The following is a 24,949-nucleotide window of genomic DNA, read 5'->3' as shown; positions in this document are numbered from 1 at the left end:
ATTAAAGCATGTAAACATAAGTGTTTATACAAGGAACCCCTCAGGGTAACGTTAACTCTCAAGTCATAAATCGGCAGCTCTTATCTGTCTGTGCCTTCACCTCTAAAGCAATAAAACCTCCTCTATGGTGAGTAAAGATGCCATCATCATGAAGCTGCTGCAACACGCCGGAACACAAAAATCGACTTCTTCTGTTACTGGAAAATTGGCAGAGAATCTGGGCATTATTCTCTCCAAGGTTCCCCCCTTTGTGTGGAAGGAAAAAGAGTCTTTGAGAATGGGAAATGATTTCCAGTGGAGATCGGAGACAGTAATTCCACTGTGCTGTCGTGTCCAGGGAAATCCTCCTGCAGCTCTCTGCGTCTCCATTAGTGATAAGAGGCGAGATCTCTACAGCCGCGCTGATGGTTCACTTACATCATGTAGAGCGATCTCCACAGCAAGCTGAAAGCAAAAGGTCTCCATGGATACAACATTTTGTGCCATTGTTATGTAATTGATTGTAATGAGTGCTTTATTTACCTACTGACAGCCGTAGTTGGAGCCTTATAAAACTCAGTCCTACACATTTTGAGTGACCTGCAGTACCGGAATTACAGTGCAACGCCATTTTTGCACATGTGAAGTGTTACTGTTATTGTTATAGGATAAACTATGCATGTGTAAATGAACATGATCATATCTAGTCAACAAGCAGCATTTCCCAGTAAATTTAGCTGAAATCTCTCTGTTAACCGTGGGGTGTGAACAGTAATAGAGTAATAAAAAATAAACTTATTTAGCAGATTGTGGTTGTATTGCAATGACTACTTCAGATTTTAATGACTCGAATATCATTACACATTCTATAACTAAACAAGGCTGAAAGGATACGGTTGAAGAGCCTGGGAAATAGTATTCAATGAAAATCTATTTTATTGTGAGTTTTATGGGTAGGAAATAATTGCAGAAAATGCGACTAAATTGTGGAGTTCGACCATTAAGTAGTTTTTTTTGGGAGGGGGGGCATTTTTCATGGGGGGGATAAATTGAGCCAATGCCACTTTTATCCTGACCTCTCATCTAACATTATAACACTATAAAAACTAGAGTGCATTTCCATCAGTGGTTCTTGTGGGAAGGGTATGATAGTCAGTAATGGACTTGCATAAATGGGACAGAAAAACAAATGAACAAAAAAAATCAGTTGTGGGTAATTCCACTTCATGTCACTAGATTGAGAAAATGACTGACAGACCCCCACTGATTTGGTTCCTACATTTAGAAAATAATGTTATTAGTCCTAGTAAACACCAAATGAAATTCCAGCCTCATGTTTTCATTGGTTTTGAAGATATCAGGGTCAGAAAACAATGATAAACAGTTCCAGTGAAATATTTTGTTTAATGGTAGACCTTGCCAGGCATGAGCAGTATGAATTTGAAAAATAGGTGTAAAATAACTTTTGTTTTTATTGTTGCTGCATCATAAATCAGTCACCACAGTACTAGTACAAGATGAGAAATAAATTCCAACATTTCAGAGATCTGATGTGTTTCATAACAGAGAATTAATCCGACCCACAAGTTACACTTTTCTTAAAGGTTTCTGCAAGATATTTGGAAATTATGCAGCTGTGGATGTTCTTTTATAAAAGTTACAGACATTTTGTGCCATAGAACAATTCTAAGGAACCATAGTGAGGGAGAATCCATTTTTCAAGTGACGTTTGAGAAATGAGACTGAGCTCGGTTTCAGTGCCAGCATTTCAGAACACTTTTTTCAAGTGAGTGATGCTTGTGGAGCATCTGCATCAGAGAGATTAATTTGTTAGTATCATCTTTTAAACAACTATACACTGTGAAATATTTAGTGATGAAGTTGCAGATCCCTTTTTAGAGTTGTTGTTAGTTTTTTCTGTTTGGGGGTTTTTGATTAAGAGGAAATTAACTCTGGTCCACAGTCAAACACAGTGCTGGCTGTCACCATAAAAAAAACATAGGAGTCTGTCTTGAGCTTCTAAAAATACACAATGGTGGTCTCTGTCATTTTACAGTAGTGGAAAAATTATCTTATATTATTATTGTTATATGTTTTATAATTATTATAGTTATGCCAAACAGGGAAACAGTGACAACTTCCTTCAGGCAAACTGGTTCCTTTGTGTACAATGTGTATAAAAACAAATATGAAGAGTGTAAGCTAAACAGTTTGCATAAGTTACATATGTTCAGTAGTGGAAAAAAAGTTTTCAGACACTCTTACAATTGTGCACAATCTCAAATATTATAAAGAAATATTTGCGGAAAAAGCTTTTTTGTGTTTCAAAAGGTGTGGCTGCATCAGACAGACAAAGAAATGCAAATGATTTTTTCTGTTTATTACTAAAACAAAAGTCTTGACAGTTTCAGCATGTCATACCCTGGATGTGTTTCATTATCTGGGTGAAACATCCAGTTTTGACCTTGATGGAACAGAGCATGTGTAGATGGGAGCATGTGGGTTTTGAGAATGGAATGATACTTCAGGTCAATGACCTAAGAGTGATTCTTAATGCAATATATCACAAATGTATGGGGTCTCCAAAAACTTTTTTTCACCACTGTATCTGGGTGATTCTAAGGTAATAAAAGCACAAATTGCTTTTACTTGTGTGATTATACTCTAATAAAAAGTTAAATTTCTGCAATTAGACCCTCCTAACCCCTCTAAATCTTGCACACACTGAATCTGTCATGGCTTTTATTTCATCAGCTTGACTTTAAATAATGTAATAATCATGGGAATATACTGTTATATCCATGGTCCAAAATTAATCCCATGTCTACTTCATGATATAGTAGCATTTAAATACTTGATGTAGCTCTCCTCTGTAGGACCATGTGTTGTGTTATTGATTTGCATGCACAGTATGAAGATATAGGGATATTAATGGGAGCTGGTGCACAGTCTCAGCCTTGTTTATCACTAAAGGCTGTTGGGAATGGCTGTTTACATTTCTCAACAGTCTACACTCATTAAAATAGATTCCTGTTTCGAAATGCATGCTCTCTGTTTGGCTCCGAGCACAGCAGCGAATGAGGTGTGGAGTCCCTGAAACAATCCATAACCACTTGAACAGTCTCCAGTGCCATTTAGGTCCTGCTGAGATTATAATATTCAGCAGATCCACCTCTGTAAAAGCTTCTGAAAATGATGGAGGTGCACAGATGAGGGCTGAGAAGGATCTATAAAGTGGAGTCTGTAGAAAACACAAGAATCCCCTGAGGTTTCACCCAGCTCTCCACTCTTCAAGCTGCTCATCGCTTGCTACCAGCCCCCCTTTTCTCCTCTCCTTCGCCTCAGAGACTCTGCTGGGCTGAAGAAACCTGCAGTGGAGTGCTGCTAAAGCCAACACTGTGAGAGAATATTGAATTATTTTTTCCCCTGCAGTAGGCGAAGGAATTCATTTAGTTTTGGTCAACAGAAACAGGTCCAGACGTGGGAGGTGTAGCGGGGCATCACAGCATGTTTGGGCTGTTTTTTTTTTTTTTCTTTCTAATTTCTGTTATCCTGGCCTGTTGTAGAGTCTGCAACAACAGCTGAGGTGGATGAGTTAGATGACAGGGCCTTTTCAAAGGATGACTCCAGTTACTCCGTTACTGGCTTTATGCAGCCTTCTGTCAACGCTATGTTGGCAGGTCTCTTGTTACGGTGGCACAAGCTCAGCTCTGCCAGTGCATTGGTAAGCAATCACGACATCTGAATGCTCTCCAGAAACATTCAGATGCTCTGCTGTTAAATCAGGAAAAATCAATGTTTGTCTGACATTTCCTTCTCAGTTTTGTTTATCTTTAGATATTCAAGAAGTGGGATGGAGCCCATCCTCATGCTGCATGCAGAAAACAAAAGACATTTTAGATTAGCACAGAAGTGTGACATTTTATCGAGACCTATTCACACTAAGCCTGTTTAGAGCTTTATGCACAATATAAAGCTTGTCCTTTTTTAGCATTTTTACCCACTGCCGTGTCAGATTATGCTCTTTGCCATCCACTGCACTTTATTAGGAGTTAAATCACACCATTAACTAATTTAATTCACTTTGAATGGATTTGTATACCAGCATTTCATACTAAATACTTTACAAAAAGGAATTAAAATAGGTAAAATGTAAAGATAAACATAAACAACAGGGTAAATTAAGAATATGAGTATAAACACAAGCATTACTGCATACATCTGAGTATATATAGATAGATACATGCAAGTTATTTCAGTTGGATCAGATCTAAGATCACCAGGCAAATGGCTGTTCTTTTGTTGAATTGATGAAAAACCGTCTCACCAGACATGTTCTATAATGTTATGTTTGATGAGGTGAAAGTAGCTGTAACTAGAAGCACTCGGAGAGCGCAGACCTCCGCCAAGCTGATCAGTGGCCCCCCCCATGGGCCCCCCCACCCCCGATCACCACCAAAATTTAATCATTTCTTCCTTATCCCATTTCCAACAAACCCTGAAAATTTCATCCAAATCTGTCCAGAACTTTTTGAGTTATGTTGCACACTAACGGACAGACAAACAAACAAACAAACAAACCCTGGCAAAAACATAACCTCCTTGGCGGAGGTAATTACACCATAGTCAGTAATATTCATTCATTCATTTTCTTAAATGCTTTGTCCTCATGAAGGTAAAGGTTGACAAATGACGTGTCTCCATCACAGAGCTGCCATATGCAGACAAACAACCATTCACTTATGGGTGATTTAGCCCAGTTAACCTGTATTAAGGTGCATGTCTTTTGGATGGTGGAAGAACCAGAGTACCTGGAGAGAACATGCAAACTCCGCATGTAAAGGCCCATGCCAGCCAGAGCTGGAAATGAACCCAAAACCCTCTTCTTGTAATGCGCCAATGCTAATCACTACACCAAAGTGCTGCTCTGCCATAAATATCATGATTATTATAATTTGTTCAAAATTACCACAACCAAACAAGCTGTAAAAGTGTGAATCCAAATGCAAAAAAAAAAAAAAACGAGTGAAAAGCAGCGAATCTGTAATGACAGATGTAGCTTTATGGATGATTTGATTGAAAACAATGAACCTGAATTGATTATGTAAGTATTTTCCATTTTCTTCTTCTATTTACTTGAAATGTTGGAGAGAAATTGAGTATTCTTTTGGTTTTGGCTTTGCTGTCAGAAAAAAACAGCATCAGTTTGGTGGGGAATCAGGGGAATCAGAAGTCCACCTTTTGGTCATTAAATAACATTTAATTTATCTAAATATTCCTGACTTCATCCAGATAATCTACTGAGTAATTGCCTCTGTCAAGAAGTTTATGCTTTCACCTGTGTCTGTTGGAAAGGAAAAAAGTACTGCACTTGCTGTAATGAGACTAGATGGAAGGCTAGGCCACGGGCCAAGGACAAATCCATTACATTTTGGAGCAAATCCATAAAAAGGGTGGGAGAGTAGGGGCGTGTTTTTTTCTTTCAGTTTTTCTAGCATTGCAAGAGGTCATTTGAATGAAACATATGACTGTGGGGCCTTGGCTGAGGTGTGTGCTCTGGTTAATTCATGAGTTGACAGCAAATTAGTTGCAGCCTGAATAATATTCATCTTTTTTTTTCCAGTAAAACAAATAAAAACATTATAATGTGTCTAACAATTGGATTTATCTGTTCCTGTCGTGTCTTTATTTGAAGCTGAAAATCCTACTGAATGAGATGTGGTTTTTGTGAATTGTACCCATGGAGTTTCTCACTTACATCTGGTATTTCTGTTGCTCTTTTTTTTGATTTGATATCAGCTTTCAGTTTGTCTTCATCTAGAGTGAAATATACTCAGAAGAAATCATACACCCTCAGTTAAGTGTTATCATGTCTCTGAGGTTTTGTTGTGAGCACAAGGCATGTGTGAGAACGGCTTCCTCGACTCTGCAAACACAAGACTTACTTGTGTCTTCACTTTTTTTCCCTCCTCTCTGTGCTCGATGTGAGTCAGTTGTGTACTTTATGCACCTACAGTACAGGAGTCCTTCCCCATGAGAGCAAACATTTTCTTTGGCACCGACTTATACGCGTGAAACAGGTGAGGTTTCCAAGAACACAAAAGTGACCCCGCCCATTTTCAGTTATTTTTATTTATCTAAAAATGCAGTGGTGTTGCTTTTTAGGAGATTATTTCCATTAAAATCTTGTTCAGATGTAATATTGATGGGGTCTGATGCATGCAGAGAGATGAGACGATGCTTATCTTTTATTCATCAGCCAACCTGTGCTGTCTGGATGTTGTTTACATTCACTTGCACCTTGTGTACATAAATTAAGCTCACAGAAAACACCCTTGGCACAAGAGAGGTCATAGTATCAACTGAGCCGGATTGAGGCGCTTGATTGTGAGCGCGTTGTTCTCAGAAACATCACAGATGTGGAAGTCACAAGTGGTTGTAAAACGGCAGAAACCTGAAACCTTACTTGCACTCAATCAGAGAGCAGGCATCGTGACGTGATGAGATGATCATGGACCAACAAATCCCTCTGCGATATTCCACATGACTGAACAGAAGCCGCAGAGCTTAAAATCCCTTATATCCTGCTCTCCGCCTGCTTGAGTGTAATGGAAATGTGCAGCTCTCCTCCAAAGCTCATGTGGAGGAAAGTGTTGATGGTGAGAGGCTGTGAGGTCAGAAACAAGTACCTGCATCCGGCTGAATTTGCATGTGCTGATGAGAGCGAGGAGCCACGGCAACAGAAGGCTCTTCACTGTCACAACCGGCGACTTCTCCCTACAGTCGAGTGCTGGCATGTTTGCTAAAATAAACCGACAGCAGGGCATTTAAAATGAGGACAGACGCATGAAGTGATTGAAAAGACTGTAATTATTAGGGCCTATGACTTCAATCAGTATGTAGAATCTATTCCTGTATTTTCAGTGTTCTAATGATGCATTCAGGTACATGGCCTTAATCAGAAAATAGTGCACTTATAGTAAGTAGAGCTGCTTTAAGTCTGTATCTTTTAAAGGAGTGATATTTTGCTTTTTTAAATGGAATTATGCGTTTAACCCTTTGATGCACAAATTATGAGAACCTTAGTCAAGATATTTTTTCCTTAGTGTTTTTATTCCTCTTTAGGCATGGAAAAAAAACAGTGATTGATTGTTTTTTTTTTTTTTTTTTTTTTTTTTTTTAAATGAACCTATTTTTTTATGTAGTTACAAAAATGTCTACTCAGCTGGACACCATGTGTTTAATTTTTGAAGCAAAGAAACATGTATTTAAAATGCAAGAACAGAAAATGATATGAGAACTATGAAATAAAAACATATTTAATGCAGCTAATCTGATGTTTTCTCACATTTTATCATACTGTAATACTAGTTATTAATAACGTCGTGGAGATAATGTGCAAAAAATCCCTTTTTGTTTCAGAAAACTGTTGATTACAGCCTAATAACAACTACCAATTGATTTACTCTCAAACATGTTACTGCAGATCAGGTTTATCAAGAACAGCAAAGTTACAGTAATTGTGTGAATTGCATTGCATGAGATGGTGCATAAGCGTCCACTGTGTTGGCTGATATGGAAGTAAAATGACAAACCCATGAATATACAAGAGAACAGCTGTAGTATAGCTGTCCACTGGAGTGACTACTATGCATGAAAGGGTTAAAACATTTCCCTGTGGTCTACATAAACTGTAAATGCTATGCTTGGGTCTGAATTCTTCATTAATTAATCTCCACATGTCCATCTTCAACACTATTTCTGAGTAATGACACCAGAAAGGTCGTTTTGTGCGCTGGCCCTTTAAATGCAAATGAGCCACTTCACGCCCCACCCCCTCCAGGTTGTTGACTTTGCACTCTGTCATGTTCAGCCACTTGTGTTCATTAATACAACCAACAACTGAACATTTTAGGTAATCGGCTCGAAGTTTGGACATATTTTTAGTTTTTACTACAACTGCTGCTGCTGACAAACAATTATGTCGTACTCGGAGAAATGTTTGTCGGAAGTCTTGACCTTATATGTGCAAATGTCGTGACTTAACTAGTTATAAAACGTAACAAATTAAGCAGGAATTAAAACAGATTGTAGAAATCCACCCAGTTTTTGCTGGAATGAATATAAAGATAGCTTTGCAGCACCTGGAGGGTTCAAATTCAAACTTTTTGAACTACTAGGGTCCAAATACACAAATAAATGTACCAAAAACTAATAAAAGTGGGTTTAGTAAAATATGACCCCTTTAATATTAACTACAGTACTGTGCTAAAGTCCTAGGCTTGCAGATTTGCTGGTTTTGAAAGGTTTGAATGACCTCACATATGTATTTCTCAGTCTGTTTTTTTTTTTTTAACACCAGTAGATTCCTTGGCTTCAATAGTAGCTCTTAAACAATGTTTTTCCATTTCATATTTCCTATTTTAACCATGAACTTTGCAGTACAACTCTGTATTTTTATTATTTTTAACTGCATTTTCATGTGTCTCACTCAAAGCAATTGTACAACATCAAAAATAAATGTGTTTAACACTATTTGAAGCTGTTGGCTAACATGTCATTCTTATGTAATGTAAAAGGTGTCAATGAACTTTATCAGTTTTTCATACTAAATAAGCATTTTCGCCCAAATTTGCAGCTAAAAAGTATCGAAATTAACAATTGATTAATCCTTCCCAATGAAAATGAACAATCCATTAAATTAACTTAACTGGCTAAAGGGGAAAACAACCTTCAAGGTTCAACCCTTTAAAACTTAAGCCTAAAATGGTCCATCTGGACTGTTTTTTTTTTATTTTTATTTTGCCTATAAAAAGGTTAGAATATACTGTGAGTTAGTCCTTCTGCCCATTTCTCCAGAAAAATTTCAAAATCTAGCAGTCATTTACTATTTGCTGCATGTTATGATAGCTAAAACAGCATGTTCTCCAGTCTCTAGTACAGGCGTGAGTGAAATCCCCATAATGACCCAATAAAGCTGTCTCAGGTTTCAGAAACTGTCGGAATTTTTCCAATTGCACAAACAGTGAAAGAGTTACAGCCATCCAAACTGCATATGCTCAGGGTGCGTCAGCTTTGACACTTCAGGTTTTAAAGAGTTAATATACACTTAACACATCAAATGTGACGATTTCATGTAATATGACACATTGCGGCACATTACACTAGCAACAGTATACAATGCAGTTCAGATTAAGTCAACTTTAACCATCTACAACAGTAATATTAAACTAAAACTATCATACATAATAGCCGAACACAATGAAAGAGATTTTCTGCAGTTTTTTTGGTAATTTTACTATATGCTGAACTGTACTTGTACTGATTTGTTATATTATTTTCTCTGTCCGCTAAGTGTTAAATAAATGGTAATCAGCTTCACCATTTCCGTCTTGAAAATGTCATAACAACCCAAAACTCCTTTGCAGAGGTAATCAGAAAGTATTTTACCCCAGGACAGAGCTGCCCATTACTGGAATAACTTGCAGTGTTTACATTGTCCCTCTGACTCAACATGTTCATTGAATGTTTTTGGTACTTTCCACCTGCCTGTTTAAAAACGACCCATTATGGTGAAAAGATTCAGTCGGCTGGATCAGAGACTCCCTGCTCTTAGGCTCCATGTAATGTGTTTGTTGACTCAGTGAGGCTGGTAGATGGAAACAGATGAAACAGGCAGGGTGTGGCGTTATCTGTTTGACCCTGACACTACTCTGTCATTACTGTGGAGCTGCCACCGGACTGATTTGTTTTGTTGTTATCAGTGGCTTGAGGCCTCTCGGTGGACAAAGTGCAGGGCTTCACCTCATGTGAGGGCAGACACGGCACTGACAGGAGCCAATGAGTGTGTTTAACACCGACATCCTGTTCTATTACCAAGGAAATACTGTTATATTTGGCATTTGGTGGAAGTGTACTGGCAGTAGCACAGGTACTTTTACTCAACTGTTGTGCTTAAGGACACATTTTAGTTACTTTAGCAACTTTATACTTTTATCTCACAAATATTGTACATTTTTACTGCATTAAATTTATATGACAGCTTTACTAAGATGGAGATTTGACACGATCAATAATATAACAAGCTTTTGAATATAACACAGTCTTGAAGATCCATCCATCCATCCATCCATCCATCCATCCATGATCAGTAATATAACAAGCTTTTAAATATAAAGCAGTCCATCCATCCATCCATCCATCCATCCATCCATCCATCCATCCATGATCAATAATACAACAAGCTTTTAAATATAAAGCAGTCCATCCATCCATCCATCAATCCATCCATCCATCCATCCATCCATCCATCCATGATTAGTAATATAACAAGCTTTTAAATATAAAGCAGTCCATCCATCCAGCCATCCATCCAGCCATCCATCCATTTCCTGAACTGATAAGTCCTTGTGAGGGTTGCAGGAGGTGCTGGAGCTCATCACCCTGGTTACCAACAGGTGAAGGACATGTTGCTAGTTCATCACAGACATTTATTGACAAAGAACCATTCACTCTCATTTACACACCTACAAGAGATTTTGGCCACTTTCATTTGTGTCTATTATTTGTGATTTTACATTGCAACCGCTGTGAATCAGGCAATAAGATTTTAGTTTTCTTATTTCACATTCACAGAGTGGTGGGGAGGGGTCAAATTTGACCAGTTCTGTTTACAAGCACAAGCCAGAAATGTTGCATATTTGTCGTAAAAACTTACTCATTCTTCTTTTTCATGCTGGGTTTTTTATTCATAATTGACTGTTTTTACATTGTCCATTACTACTTTCCCTTGAGGCTTCAGTGCTTGATAGTTTTTAGCATCACTGAGCAAAAATCCATAATTCCTTTTGTAGTACATTGTAATTCAAGTGTCTGAGAGGTCGTGAGACTGTAAAATCTGCTCTGTGATGCATGTTTTTAGCTAATCACAGGTGTTTTCAGACAAATAGAGAGGCTGAATACACAACTGACTGCTGTAATTACTGTTGGATGAACAGATTCTGTCACATGTGACCTGGAAGCAATTCTACTGCTCTAGTCCGTGTATGGAAGTGGTGTTTTGGGAAAGCAGCTTCAGTCAACTATATTCATATTTAGTCTATTTAGATTTGGATTGAGAAGTAACAGCTGCAGAAAGAAGGTGTGTGTTGTGAAATTCTGGTGTGTTTTTTCTCCATGATATGAGCTCCTGCAGCTACAAGTGAAATATCAGAGTACTTTGCTATAATATCCTATGCTGTTATTTGATAATACAGAGAAATGTCTGTGTTTCAAGTCTGGGAACGCTCCTCCCATTCACCAGGAGCTTTAGTCCCTATTGACATGACTGACACTTGGCAATAATTACTCCTGTTGACCTATTGATCCAGATCAGATGGTTAAGTCCAGCTGGAGTCAGTGTGATATTGAGTGTATTTGTATTCTCAGACTGAGATGAAAAGCCAGATCAATTCACCTTTGGTGTTGGAGATAGTCAGTGTACCTCTGAATTAACTCCACTTGTCTCCTCTGACACAATAATCTATAGCCGACATCACAGTGACTGTGCAGTGAAAGCAGTTGAGAGCATTGTTTTTTAGAACATACAGTTTGCAATACTGACACACAGAGTGGTTTAATATACATCCATTAACCTTTAACCGTGCAGCTGTGTCTAATAATAACAATAATAAACAGCTAATGTGGAAAACCAGTTATCATTGATGGTTAATGACATTTGCATGTGGTATAAAGCAGCTTTCATGTTATTATTTATTTTAATTTAACCTGATTACTCTTCAAACATAAATAATTAGAAATGTTACAAGTTAATCAGTTGCCCGTCTGGTGATGTGATTTATAGTCACGCCTCTGCCTGTCAGGTTTATTACAGCTGCTGTTTATAGCACTCGTCACAGCATCTTACATTAAAATAAAAAGTTGGTTGCTCTGTGAGTCATGATATGCACATCCATTTATTCTATATCTCCTCCTTTCATGACTGATCAGCCAAACCACATTAAACCTGATCCAACAAAAAGCTTTCACTGCATTTTCCCAGTGTTTTTACGAAACTTGGAAGACCTGCTTTCAGTTTCAAAGTAGAATGGATTACACCAGAACACTTTGGTACCACATGGTGAATTAAAATCCATGATCAAAACTCATTCATCTTCTCTCTCTACTTATGTTTGTATAATGTATGTTGCATCTTTTATTCACTATTTTATGTACTTTTTAAAATTATTTTTTAAGGTTTGTTATTTTGTGCCATTTTGATGGTCGGCCCAGATTGATTTTTGGTGTTCACATTGAGGTAAAATGAAGTTCAAATGATACCAGTGTGTTTAACATCACCTAACAATTAAGAAAATGTAATATAGAGATATACACTGCATGGTCTAAATAAATAAACACATACATACATACATAAATACATACATACATAAATAAATAAATGTTTGACCATTATTAGCTTTGATTACAGCATGCACTCACTGTGGTATTTTAACCTTTCAAAGTCACATTTATTTCCATCCATAGTTGCATTAATTTGTCGCCAAGATCTTGTATAGATGATAGAGAGGTGGACCTTTGTGTAAAGTCACCACAGATCTGGACTCTGTGGTGTCCAATACATGTATGAAAATGATGTCTCGCGCTCGTGAATCACTCTTTCCTTAGAATAATTCTGTGTCTTCAGCAAAGAAAAAATCCCCTGATGAACAACCTTGGTCATTCAGTATATTCAGGTTCAGCTGACCTCATTTTATGAACACATAAAAGCGGCTGAACCTGGAACTGGCCAACTAAAGCAACCTCAAATCATAACACTGCCCTCACAGGCTTATACTGTAGGCACTAGGCATGATGGGTAATCACTTCATCTGTCTCTTTTTGCTGGACTCATCAGACCACATTACCTTTTTCTACTGATACTCAGTCCATCCAATCCAATCCAAAGCACAAATTTAAACAAACACAAAGATTTCCAAAGTGTTGTACAGTAAAATAAATGCAATAAAACATAATAAAAATATAAAATACTAAGATAAAAACACAATGAAACATAATAAATAAGTCCAAACTAATGTGAAGGTACTCATTGCATTACAATGGGTAAAAGAACTTCTTGCAGCTGAAACATTAATCACTGCAGTATTTATCCAATGGAAGGATCATATCTATGACCTTGTCTGATTTTTTACTTTATTTTATTTATTTTTTGGCTAGGCACTATATATTGATGCTCCATCCTTTATGTTGCAATGACAATACATGCAATAATCACATTTCTCATGTAATACCCAGTTTTGTCTGGAAAATGATAAAAAAAAAAAAAAAAAAAAAAAAAAAAAAATAGAAGTGTTTTTTTCTACAGTGCCTTCAGGGAGAGTGAACCAGTGATATAAAAAACATATTTTCCTCTAAAATCCCTTCAGAAGTGTAGTTAAAAGACTCACAGCATCAAGGTACTAAAACAGTAAACAGTACTTCCATGCCTCCAATGCGTTGGAATGAGCGTTTGTCAATCAATCCACCAGAGGGCGCTGCTCTTAATTAACTCATCGGCGTAGAACAGTAGTTTTGAGCGAAGAAGAAGACGAAGAAGAAGCAAGTCAATAATAACAAACATGGCGATGACAGAGGAGATATTATTAATGTTGATGTTGAGAATGCTAGTTATCATAAACATGTCGGTAGTTTTTCGCCAACTCACAGAGCCGCTTTCTGAAAAGTTCCGCCATTTCTGGAAGTTATTGTTTTTTTCGTATCTCAATACTGCCCCCGCGATTTCTAGCGGTACTGCTCCGCATTTTCCGTTAGCATTCGCATCCACGAGTTCTCAGAGGACGGACATAAACATGCACGTAATGAACGAAGAGGATGGACAGAATACCGTTTACATAGTTTAGAATAATTAATTTTTTCCAGAGTGATTCAAGTCGTGTGACAAAAGTCAAAGCATTGTTAATAATATAGCATGTGTCACAGAAAAGAAAAACATTGAAATGTCAGTTTTTTTCCCAAATATTTTCACAACCTTGTTTTTATTTTTTGCTTGTGCCCTTTATTACCTGTATATATCCCTATATGTTGTACATGTTTCTTATAGGCGTTATATAATTAGCTTTTGTATGTTTGATTATCATTTAGTTGTATTTTAGCATTTTTATATTATTTAATATTTTTTTAATCTTTGTAGTTTTTGTGTATTTCAATATTTTTCAGTATTTTATGTTATATTTGTATTGTCTTTTACACTTCTAAACAGAAGCAGAGCTGCTAAAGAGATTTTCATTGCTCCTCTATTCTATTCTATTCTATTCTATTCTATTCTATTCTATTCTATTCTATTCTATTCTATTCTATTCTATTCTATTCTATATGCATTGTTTGTTTGGATGTACATCATAAATCCTGCCAGCTGTTTGTGTTACTCATTGCTCAGAGCCACCCTGACACCTAGTATAACATCTTTACTTGTCTTCTCCTGCAGACATAGCAGTGGTGGAGATGACAGATGCTTTCCGCCAGCCCTCCCTCTTCTACCATCTGGGAGTCCGGGAGAGTTTCAGCATGGCCAACAACATCATTTTGTACTGCGACACTAACTCCGACTCCCTCCAGTCTCTGCAGGTAATGCCGACAGAAAGCAGGACACATTACCAAACACTGACAACACCAATCACTTCAGTCACATAAGTGGTGATTAAAGGGTATTTTTAGGAGTAGGCAGGGGAAAACAGATTTATGGAAATATAATTTAGTTGCCCAAGCTGAAATGCATCAATAATTTGATGGAGGGAGATGAATTTGTAAAGCATTTTGAGAAAGGAAATGAGCTGTGGCCTCATTTAGTTCTGGATGAAAGAAAAATAGGACTCAGGGCTAAAACAGCTTTCAAAGTGCAGGATTTCTGTTGATTTATGTGTTTTCTGTTTCTGTTTGTAGTATCTGATTCACACTTTTTTGTCTGGAGTTTATTTGGTGACTCTTCTTTCTTCTTCTGTTGTGAAATGAATAAGATGTACAGTGTTTATGTGAACTACAAACACATTTCACCCATGAAAGATTATGAGTTTTCACGGCCACGAGGTTAATATAAGGTATAAATCACCACTAACTGACAGTAACCTGCAGAGGAGAGTTATATCCCTGTAGAAAACAACAAGCAGAAGTACAGATGTACCACACACACTGTATTCCCCTGTTATACAACCTGAATGACACAATGTCTTTTGTCCACACCTTCTCATAAAACCCATATCCATGTTTGGGTTATCAACAATATAGGCAAGCAGGAGAGAGGACACAAAAAAACAAAGAAAACATTTAGGGCCTGACAATGCAAGAGCTAAGGTTTGGTTAGACTTAGGTGCAAAATTATGTCGGTTAAGGTTAGAACAGAACAGAATTGCACATAGTACAATATCCATGATGAAATAACAGTTAATGTCAAGGATGACGCCTAGTTTTCTTTGATAAAAGGTCATGTGAATAATGCTTGGAGAGGGATCCGAGTGTCTAAGTAATGGATTATAAAAGTCTCAGTCCCCTGAACTAAAACAGGGTCAGTAGTATTTCCAAAGCTCTGCTGGAATGACATGGATGCTAGGAGTATGTTGTATGTGGAAAAAGTGTTGTAAGTTAGTTTAGAGCTCTCTGAGTTAAAGATAAGACCAGTGTTGAATGATGCAATGACCTCTTTAGACAATGAGGTTTTCCCAGCATCTATACCCCTGAGGGTCCGTGCTCCCCTACCATTATCACTGTTCTCTCACTTCATCTGTCCTAGCTTCTCCTATCTGCCCCAATGACCATGCACTGACCTCAAAAGATCTGAAAAATATAGGTCAACATTTCCCTCCTAATTTGTCGCATCAACCCTGATTTGACCTTGCACCTAAATACTAAACATGAAGGGGATTGGACGATTTGGTGACGAGTAATTGTGTTGACACCGTGGCCGAATGCCAAATTTGGCATGCTGACCCCGATTTGACCTGGAAAATTGAGCTTCCCAAGTTGCACCTAAATACCAAACATGAAGGAGAACAGACGTTTTGTTGACGTATAATTGCATTCTAGCCTCTACATTTTTATGCATTTGCTCCAAAATATAAAGAGTTCATCCTTGGCCCATGCCTTACCCTTATGCCAAGTTACCTGAAAATTGGTGGTGTGTATTATCAGAAAATTGAAAGAAAGTGGAAAACAGAAAACGTGATTCATTCTGTGAAATGGAAAAAAAAAAATAGACACATTCAGGAAATTTCAAAGCGTCAGCACCATTTGATTTATTTTTGGGTCCATTCTTTAGCTCAGTTTTACGAAAATCAGTGTAGTTTTTTTTTTGTTTGCGTAGTTATTGCAAAAGACAGAAGCTACAAGCCAACTCAGTTCCAACAGCAGAACAGGCTCCTTTTACAGTCTCACCTCTTAATTTTTCAGTCATGTTGAACACACTTACCTAATGTTTTGATTATTACACAACTGCACAGTTACATTATGATGTTAGACACATTTTAGCTGAGAACGTTTTCCTGAGAATTACAGCCCCAGACAAGATGTAGTTCATGCAATCTGACATTTTGGCTGGCACATTTAAAAACCCCTGCCGTAGGCGACTTGTAGTGGCAGAACAGCAGAGCCTTTATTTGGTGTGGTCGTGGTGGTCTGATGGCGCCCACACAGTACTGTAGTCCACATACAGTGAAACTTGTGGAGTTTTGTCTCTAGTGCAGAAGTCGAGATAGACGTGACACAAAAAAGCACATTCACAACCCTGTTATTTCTGTTTTAATGTTGAGAAAATTGCTTAAGTTGAAGTTCTTTCCTGTTTCAATGCACACGTGACCCTTTGAGGCTTTCCCGTGCTCTGTGGTTGGCCGTGGTGCCCGCCCGCCTGGCTCGCTGCTCCGCACCCAGCCTCAAAAGACCACTTTCCTCTGGCGGTTTCCTCTGATCTCTATCAGGCAGTTTCACAGGGTACTGTTTTAAAAGCAGGGGTTTTCTTTAAATACTTGAGCTCTTTTTAAAACACAGACACTTGAAGCAGCCATTGTGTGCCCACTGTACCGGTGCCAGTCATGCTTCTTTTCACAGCACCAGTAAAAATAGTCACACTGTACAGGCAAATATAATTTATTCATGAGAGATTAAAATGAAAACGTGTCGTCTTTTGCTTGAGATTCCTTTTTGTATTTATTTAAAATGATCAATAGCTCAGACAGAGGTTTAGAGGTTATGAATGTATAAATAATTCAGTTTCTTCTCCTTGAGGAAAATGTCAGTACCAGGAGGTGAAAAGTACATATTTTTACATTTTTGGAGAAGTATACTGTGAATATAGCCAGTCTTCAGACCATTTCATGCGAATAGTATTTGCATAAAGACAAACACAGCTGTTCTCTTGCTGTGACAGTGCCTGCAAGCAGCTTGATATATATCACAAAAAAGCCTCAGACTCTGCACCTCAACCCACATTAAGTTTCTGCTAATGTAAAGCTAAAGCATGCAAAACGTCAACTCATGCCGTGAGTTGCAGCTCGGCTTGCTGAACGAGCTAAAAGGCAAACTCCAAAACTGCACAGCTAATGGCAGTTTTGCAGGATCGAAAACCAATTAGTTGGACAGCTGTAGCATCTTTAGTTGTTGCTGCAAACCTCAGCAGCATCTGTCAGGTTAGCTACTGAATTATGGGCTTTTTATTTTGCTCTACCGCTGATGTCTGTCCGTGGCTTTTAAAGGACACACTTGTTTGTGTTTGTGTGTTTGTGAAGTCCAAATGTCAGGCAGACACACTCGCAGCCTAGACAGAGAGGGTTAAAGTAGATCTTTTGTCATTTTAGTGAAGAAAATAAGTTGTGCTTTACATCCATGTCTGCCTACAGTCAAATAATGAATGTATTTAAGACACTGAAGGAATAAACTTCACATACATCTTCAACGGTACATCTCTGTAATCGCCACATGTCAAATACAAGGCTTTCTTTACCATTGTAACACTCAGATACAGCACTTGAACTCTGTAGAGAGAGGTTGTACAGTATATTATCCTCAATAAGCACTAATTCTTCTGGACATATGCATTTAATATTTGGGTTCATATGTTAGATGCTAAATTTGTGTGAATTTGTGTGAAGTTCACAAAAAATAGTCACTATCTCCACTGACCTGGGGAAAATAGCTCCCATTGACGGCTGTTATTTGCTTTTATTACATGACTTAGCCAACTTTTGATTGGTCAGTGATTACATTCTAGATAGTCTTTTATTTCTGTTCAGAACGTTGCTTTGCTAAACAATGTTCTGACTGTAGAATGCAATGAAGTAATGGAATACAAAGGGAAATGACCGCGTAATGAATAACATAATCTGAATAAAGTTGATTTTTATTTGTGAATAAACCTCTGCACATCCTGAGAGGCTGATGTTGAGAACTCACAATTCTGTATGTATAATACAGGCCAAACAGTGTTTTAGCAGAGCTTTAAGTCTACAGTGTATCTGTAGGTCTGTGTATTAAATCAAATGTTTGAGTGGAATTATGTCCTAAAGTTTGTGAATTATTAGGGACACAACTTTTGTGAGAGCACCGTGACCATGACCTTTGACCTTTGATCACCAAATTCTAAACAGCTCATCGTAGTGTTCAATAAATTCCCTCAAGGTGAGCTCTCACATTCGTAAGCATGGGAAGGACAGACATACACAGCCTATATGCACATATCTTCAATCCACAGACATGTATTATGTCTAAGTTTTTTTTTTTTTTTTTAAACACAAACACATTTTATGTCACTACGTCTCAATATACAGTATATGTCAATAGTTATAGCACTTTTCAGCTTGTCTTTCAGAAATAACCTTCACTGCAAATTATTTGGTTTTACCAAGATAAAAAAACTTAGATTTGAAAGTGTTAGATAATTTATCTTGTTTTAATTTCTTATTTTAAGTGTTCATACATCTGTAGACTCAGCCCTGCGATGAACTGGCGACTTGTCCAGGGTGTACCCTGCCTTCGCCCCTATGTAGCTGGGATAGGCTCCAAGCGACCCCCGTGACCCTAGTGAGGATAAAGCGGGTTCAGAAAATGAATGAATGAATGAATACATCTGTAGACATGCATATTTCTAGATTGAACAACCTTAATTCAAGATTCTTGTCAAGTCAAATTATCTTGCTGCATGGACAGATAATTTCACTTGTTTTGAGTACCTTTTTCCTCAGATTTAGTGTTTTTATCTTTTTTTTAGACACCCTTTTTTGCAGTGTTCATACAGTACCTAAGCAACAATATCTGACCTTAGTTTTTATACAGAGAAAAGATAATTGTGTTTAAAACAAAACCTACAAAAGAAGTTGTGTATTTTTTGTCTTTATTGTCTAACCTCACCAACCGTTTCCTTGTTCCTTGTTGTCCATGATGTTGCTTGAATGACAAACTTTTTTCATACAAAATCAAAAAATCATAATGCTTCAGACCAAGGAGGAATAAAAGAACATTAGCTGATATTGTTGACGAGGAAAACACACTCTTTTTTTCCAGCGACAGGCAGTCAACAACATTTCCACCATAAATAAGCCAGATCAAATATGATATGTGTATTTTCTTGCTCTCTAAACATGTTGAACATGTTGTTTATTATGTTTTAAATGAAGTGATACATTTTGTCTTGACAAAATTGCCTGTTGAAGAAATTGTTCTTGTTCTATCTCTGATTGAATTTATTTTATCTCTTGTTTCAGGAGATCATTTGCCAGAAGAACACTGTAAGTACACAAAGCAATCTTTTTTTCCCCTTGCCTTTGCCTTTCACACATTACTCACCCGTTGCTCACACATCACACATATTATGTGGTGCAAAGAATATGATTTTTTTTTTAAAAGCAAACTGCACCGAGCACACAGTCAAACACCTTATGTTTCTCTACTTGGTGTTATAAAGGGTTTTTCTTTTGCAGCCTACTTTGTTTAGGAGCTGTGAAAAATGTTTGGTTGGGTGGTTGGTGGGATGTATAGTGAAAACATATTTTATTGTATATAAATGAGGAGAGATTCAAGATGTTTTTCACAGATGGCAGCAGTTTCATGAAATATTGTGCCTGCATGGCCGCAATCTGCATGAAGAAAAGCAAACCGAGCAATGTGAATGTTTGACTTGCAAAAAAAAGTGCAGCATTCAAATAAGATGCTGCTTTATGTGTAGGAAATCCTGTATACTCTGGAACCACCTAGTGTTTGTGATAAACCCCAAAACTGATTCACATGTACCTTTAGAAGTATCAGGTGAAAGTCTGACAGTATCCTGCAGAGAAACACCAAGACAACAAAATGATTCATAATATCCCGAGGTGTTACAAAACCAAGAACAGATTTAAGAAGACAAAAAAAAAAAAAAAATCCAAAAAGGCTGGAAATAAATGTTTGACAAATTAACATACTTTATAGTAAAGTAATTCACCAGTAAAACAGCAGCATGTAATTAAAGCAGAAGCTAAAATGTTGATAATTGTTACGGAAGAAAGCAGGGTTAGTTCTGTTAAGTGGTTTTCAGGGTGGAAAGGAAGTCCCGATGTTGGACACTGTGGAAAGCTGATTAATCACAGTTTGATAGTGTGTGCGCTCACTGATCTCCCATATGTGCCCTTGTTTCTTCATCTCTATCGTTTCTTGCTTGTATTAAGCCACTTAACTGACCCAAGTCTGAGTCTGTACTGCTCTATGTAATCTAAATTAACAATTTTGAAAGGCGTTATTTTCATTTTTCCTCCTGCTTTTTTCCCTCTGACCATAGAAATGATCAGTTTTAATGATTTTCATTGCTATTTAGATACAACATACAATAGGCATACATTTTGCATAAAATATGCAAATCAACCTTAAAATAGCTTTTTTTCATCACATGAACCAACCTAGGCTTTACATAGACACAAAACTAATAGCACACAAGAAAAGCTAGGTTAACTTTACACTTTCCTCAAAACTGGGATCTATTAGCATCTTTTAATTTTGTTTCTAAGTTTGAAAGATGATGCTTGGTTAATGAAGCTAACATTTGCAAGTTCAGTCACAGCAGACAAAAACACTTATTTATATCCATTAAACCACAAAAGTACACCTGTGCTTTTAGTTTTGAGAAGTGCCAAAGAAAAGGCTTGAAACTGCTGCAGACAGAGTTGCAGTCAGTGGCAGAGGAAGTATTCAGTATTTAGTTGGTTCTCTAAGTAAAAGTCTTAATACAGCATGTTCTATAGTAGGATCATCATATTTTTGTAATATTGTCATCTTTTGAGAACCACTTATCCCTACAAAACAACTTTTCATGCGTTCAGAAAAACCAGCCTGTTTCAGTTTTGTGACAGTTTCCAGTCATGTCCAAACATTTTGGCAGTGACACAAATTGTCTCTTTTGCATAAATGTGATTTATTTGACAATAAAAGTCTTTGAAGCATAGACGATGCTTATAACTGATCTAACTGTTAATTGATTTAATTGAACATGTGTATAGACATTCAAAACCTGTTGTGCCCTCTTCAGTTTATAAAGTTTATCATCTAACGTCTGTGTTTGAGCAGATGCCTTTAATTTCTTGCCTCAGAACAAATCCACTTCACTGTAGGTGCAAATGTGCTTCCTAATCCTTTGTTTAAAAAAGGCTGAACTGCTAATTTTATTAAACTAAGTGTATTTAACTTCCCACTATGCTCATGAAAATCCAGCTGATTACCTGCAGTTGCTTTATCTCCAATTACTGTAATTGCATGCACACAGCTTCCTCTGAGTTCTTTTAAATTCACCCTCTGTAAACCACCCACTGATTTTGTTTACTGTAAATCTGCAGTTGCAGAATTCAGCTGATGTAACAGAAAATGGTGCAGAAAAAGTCACAGCTACTGTACTTTCTGAGTGGATATATCAGTGTGGAAGAGTCACATGAATTTGGTGGCAACTAGGGTTATTATGGTAAATAAAAAACAAAAAAACAACAGTGAAAGTTGTATTTTATTAAAGGTTCCACATGTTGGATTAATGCATGCAAATTTGTTTCCTTAAAATGTCAAGCAAATTTGAAGCAAGCTTTGGAAAGTTGCAAAAAAGAATATGAAATGTATGGGTACACTATGATGATGCCGGATGAATTAAATTTCAGAATTTTTTTTCCCACTTCCGTGCGTGAAAGCTGCACTGCTCAACAGTGTTTTTCTTTGGGCAAAAATTCCATAATAACCATTCAGCATTTTGTAATTTAAAATTTTTTGATCTACTTATTGTCTTTGTAGAATATCTACAGCAGATTTAGTCCCATCACAGGGGATTTCAGATAGGTAGGGCATTAAATACATGATTAACAGCTGTATTTTCCAATCGCTGATCAGATTCCATTAAAGAAATTGTTTTTTTTATTAGCGCTGGCAATATTTATGTACTATTTGGACTTTAGGACGTTGTTGGGGATGAGCACATTAAATCCTTTCACCATCACATCTGGAACTACGTTACTATTTCCCTTTTTAGGAATACCTCCACAAAACACAATCTTAAGTTAAGTAGAATTGCAGGTAAAATCAGATTCCCTCGATTTAATGTTTAATGTTGTACAGGAATAGCATGGCTTTGCACAGTATGGCTCCTTTAAAAACTAGTTTTGTTTTGTTTGTGGTTATGTATTTTTCAGCTTCCAGCCAGCTGCAGGACTAGGGGGAAACAGAGTATTATCAAAAAGTATTGAAGCAAAGAGCGTTTTTTTAAACGACAATTTTCAATCCAATATGGTGGAAGTTTCACTTTTTATCATTACAAGTTGTTTGACAGTAGGGACAAAGAGATAAGATGGAAAAAAGAGGAAAATGGGGTGCATTAGAGAGCTGCTTTCAGTCTGGAATTGGCAAATGAGTACCTCTGCTGCTGCACACTTCTGTTGAAATTATTGAGAGTCATTGGGCCTGATTTACTAAAGGTTTGCACTTGTAAAAATGTGCACAAACTTGACTGCACACGCAAAAACACATTGAAGCTTATCTACTAACAGGACGCACCGAGGTTGGCGCCTCTCAAATGGGCAAAATGGCTTGCGCAACCAATTTAGCGTGTTTGCCTTGATGAATATGCAATATGGGTGTTTCTGCCAGAACACGCAAAATTAGTGGGAGGAGTCAATGCAAATATTTATTTAGCGCGTGCAATGTGATTTACCAAACCTGAAACTGATTGCGGTGGCTGATTTTGCGTCTATATTTAGCATGTATGAAAGGCAGGTTTTAACTGGCACCGCTTCGCGTTAAACTGGCTGCAGGTGTTATAGCGAGGAGGCACATAGGCACAACCAAAGGCAACACACAGAACCAATCTGATCTGATCACATCAACATTTTTGGAATGACAGGAGAAAAAAATAATAATTTGAGACATTTGGCCCCCCACTATATGGGCCTGCCCCCCATGCCTGGTTCCACCAGTGGCACATCACCACTGGGCCAGGACCGACTCCTGAGAGACGTCTCTTTCTCTCTCTCTCTCTCTCTCTCTCTCTCTCTCTCTCTCTCTCTCTCTCTCTCTCTCTCTTTCTCTCTCGCACGTGCACGTGCAAGGGAGACTGAACAGGATGGGTTCTAGCGCTGTACAACACACACACATACACACACACACACACATACACACACAGACACACAAACAGCGCTGTCCACGGTGTTGTGACTGGACTCCTGAACCGGCTATATAAGCGGATGGTTTTTTTTAAAAATCATGCCCATGGAATTAAAAGTTTTCATTCACCATACAGAGCAACATAAAGAGAGAAGGTATTTATTTAACTAATAACACACTTCACCACTGATAAACAACAACAGAGAAATACCTATTCACCCCTTGAGGTGGAAACAGAACAACTTCATATTTATGAGTGCTGGGATATCCCAGAGTAATTTTTATCTCCATGACGACAACCAGCAGCGCACGCAAAATCCTCATTTAATTGGGGCGGTCTCCAAGACTTCGCACCTGTTGTCATTTGCGCAGGCAATCTTAGTTGATCACCCCTGACACACAAATCAATATCATGCGCATTTTTTAGCGCAAGCAAGCACATTTGCACCCGTTATTTGCAATCTTAGTAAATCAGGCCCATTGTGTTAAAAATGGTAGAACATGGTCAGTTTTTTATGAAAATTATTAATTATATTTTCTAATTATTAATCACCATAAAAGAATGTTTGCTCCAAAAGGCAATAATAAACATTAGATTTTTTTATTTTTTTTTGGGGAGGGGGGTATTTTTGGCAAAAAAAGATTAAAATCCAGTTAGTCTCTGACCCCCCCCCCCTTATGTCATGTTAGTTTGGTTCAAGTGTCAGAGCTCCTACCTGGTGCTAGTAAATATACTCCCATCCATTAAGTAAAGCTACATTTTATTTGTTTAATATTTATATATCAGTGTAAAAAAATCTACAACTGTTGTTAAAAATATTAGGAAAATGTAAAAAATGGCTTGCACCCTTCATCAATCTTGCACAAAACCATAAAATCTATTGTAAGTAGCATCAATCCATGCCTGCACAGTTTTATATTTTTAGGGTTTGGATGGTTTGCAGCATTGAAGTGGTGGAGCCCAAAGTGATATTTTTTTCATAGGCCCCCAAATCCCTGGCACCACCCTTGCAGATATTTGCAGAATTTTAGCTTTTTTTGTCATGAATATTTGGTCTGAACTAAAATTCCTTAAAACGAAATAACACTACTCATGCATTCATTAAACTAAATACAATCAACAACCAAAACGAATGAGTAAATACAAAGAAAACTCAAAGCTATAACTGTTGCTACATCAGCTTCAGTTCATTGTGAGTGTCTACACAGGTGAGCTGGTACAGGCTAATACAAGTCATCCGTTGCTGCACATGGACAGACGGACCATTGGCAAGGCCAACAAACTGGATGAGTCATTTGGTGAAAGACTGACTCACTGTCAAGTCGCACTCACTAG

General features: G+C 37.5%; 1 protein-coding gene across 1 annotated transcript in view; it reads left to right on the top strand.

Moving 5' to 3' along the window:
• The window catches only part of map3k5 (mitogen-activated protein kinase kinase kinase 5), a 119,501-nt gene that overhangs the window by 21,195 nt on the left and 73,357 nt on the right, over positions 1 to 24,949 (top strand). Inside the window, exons 2-3 of the mRNA XM_030128496.1 lie at positions 14,459 to 14,598; positions 19,716 to 19,739. Coding sequence (XP_029984356.1) covers positions 14,459 to 14,598; positions 19,716 to 19,739 — 164 coding nt within the window. The remainder of the gene's footprint in view (positions 1 to 14,458; positions 14,599 to 19,715; positions 19,740 to 24,949) is intronic.

Source organism: Sphaeramia orbicularis, chromosome 24 (assembly GCF_902148855.1).
Source record: "Sphaeramia orbicularis chromosome 24, fSphaOr1.1, whole genome shotgun sequence".
In the NCBI taxonomy this organism is placed as follows: Eukaryota; Metazoa; Chordata; class Actinopteri; order Kurtiformes; family Apogonidae; genus Sphaeramia; species Sphaeramia orbicularis.
The sequence above is the reverse complement of the archived record's forward strand: the minus strand, read 5'-3'. Positions and strand labels throughout refer to the sequence as shown.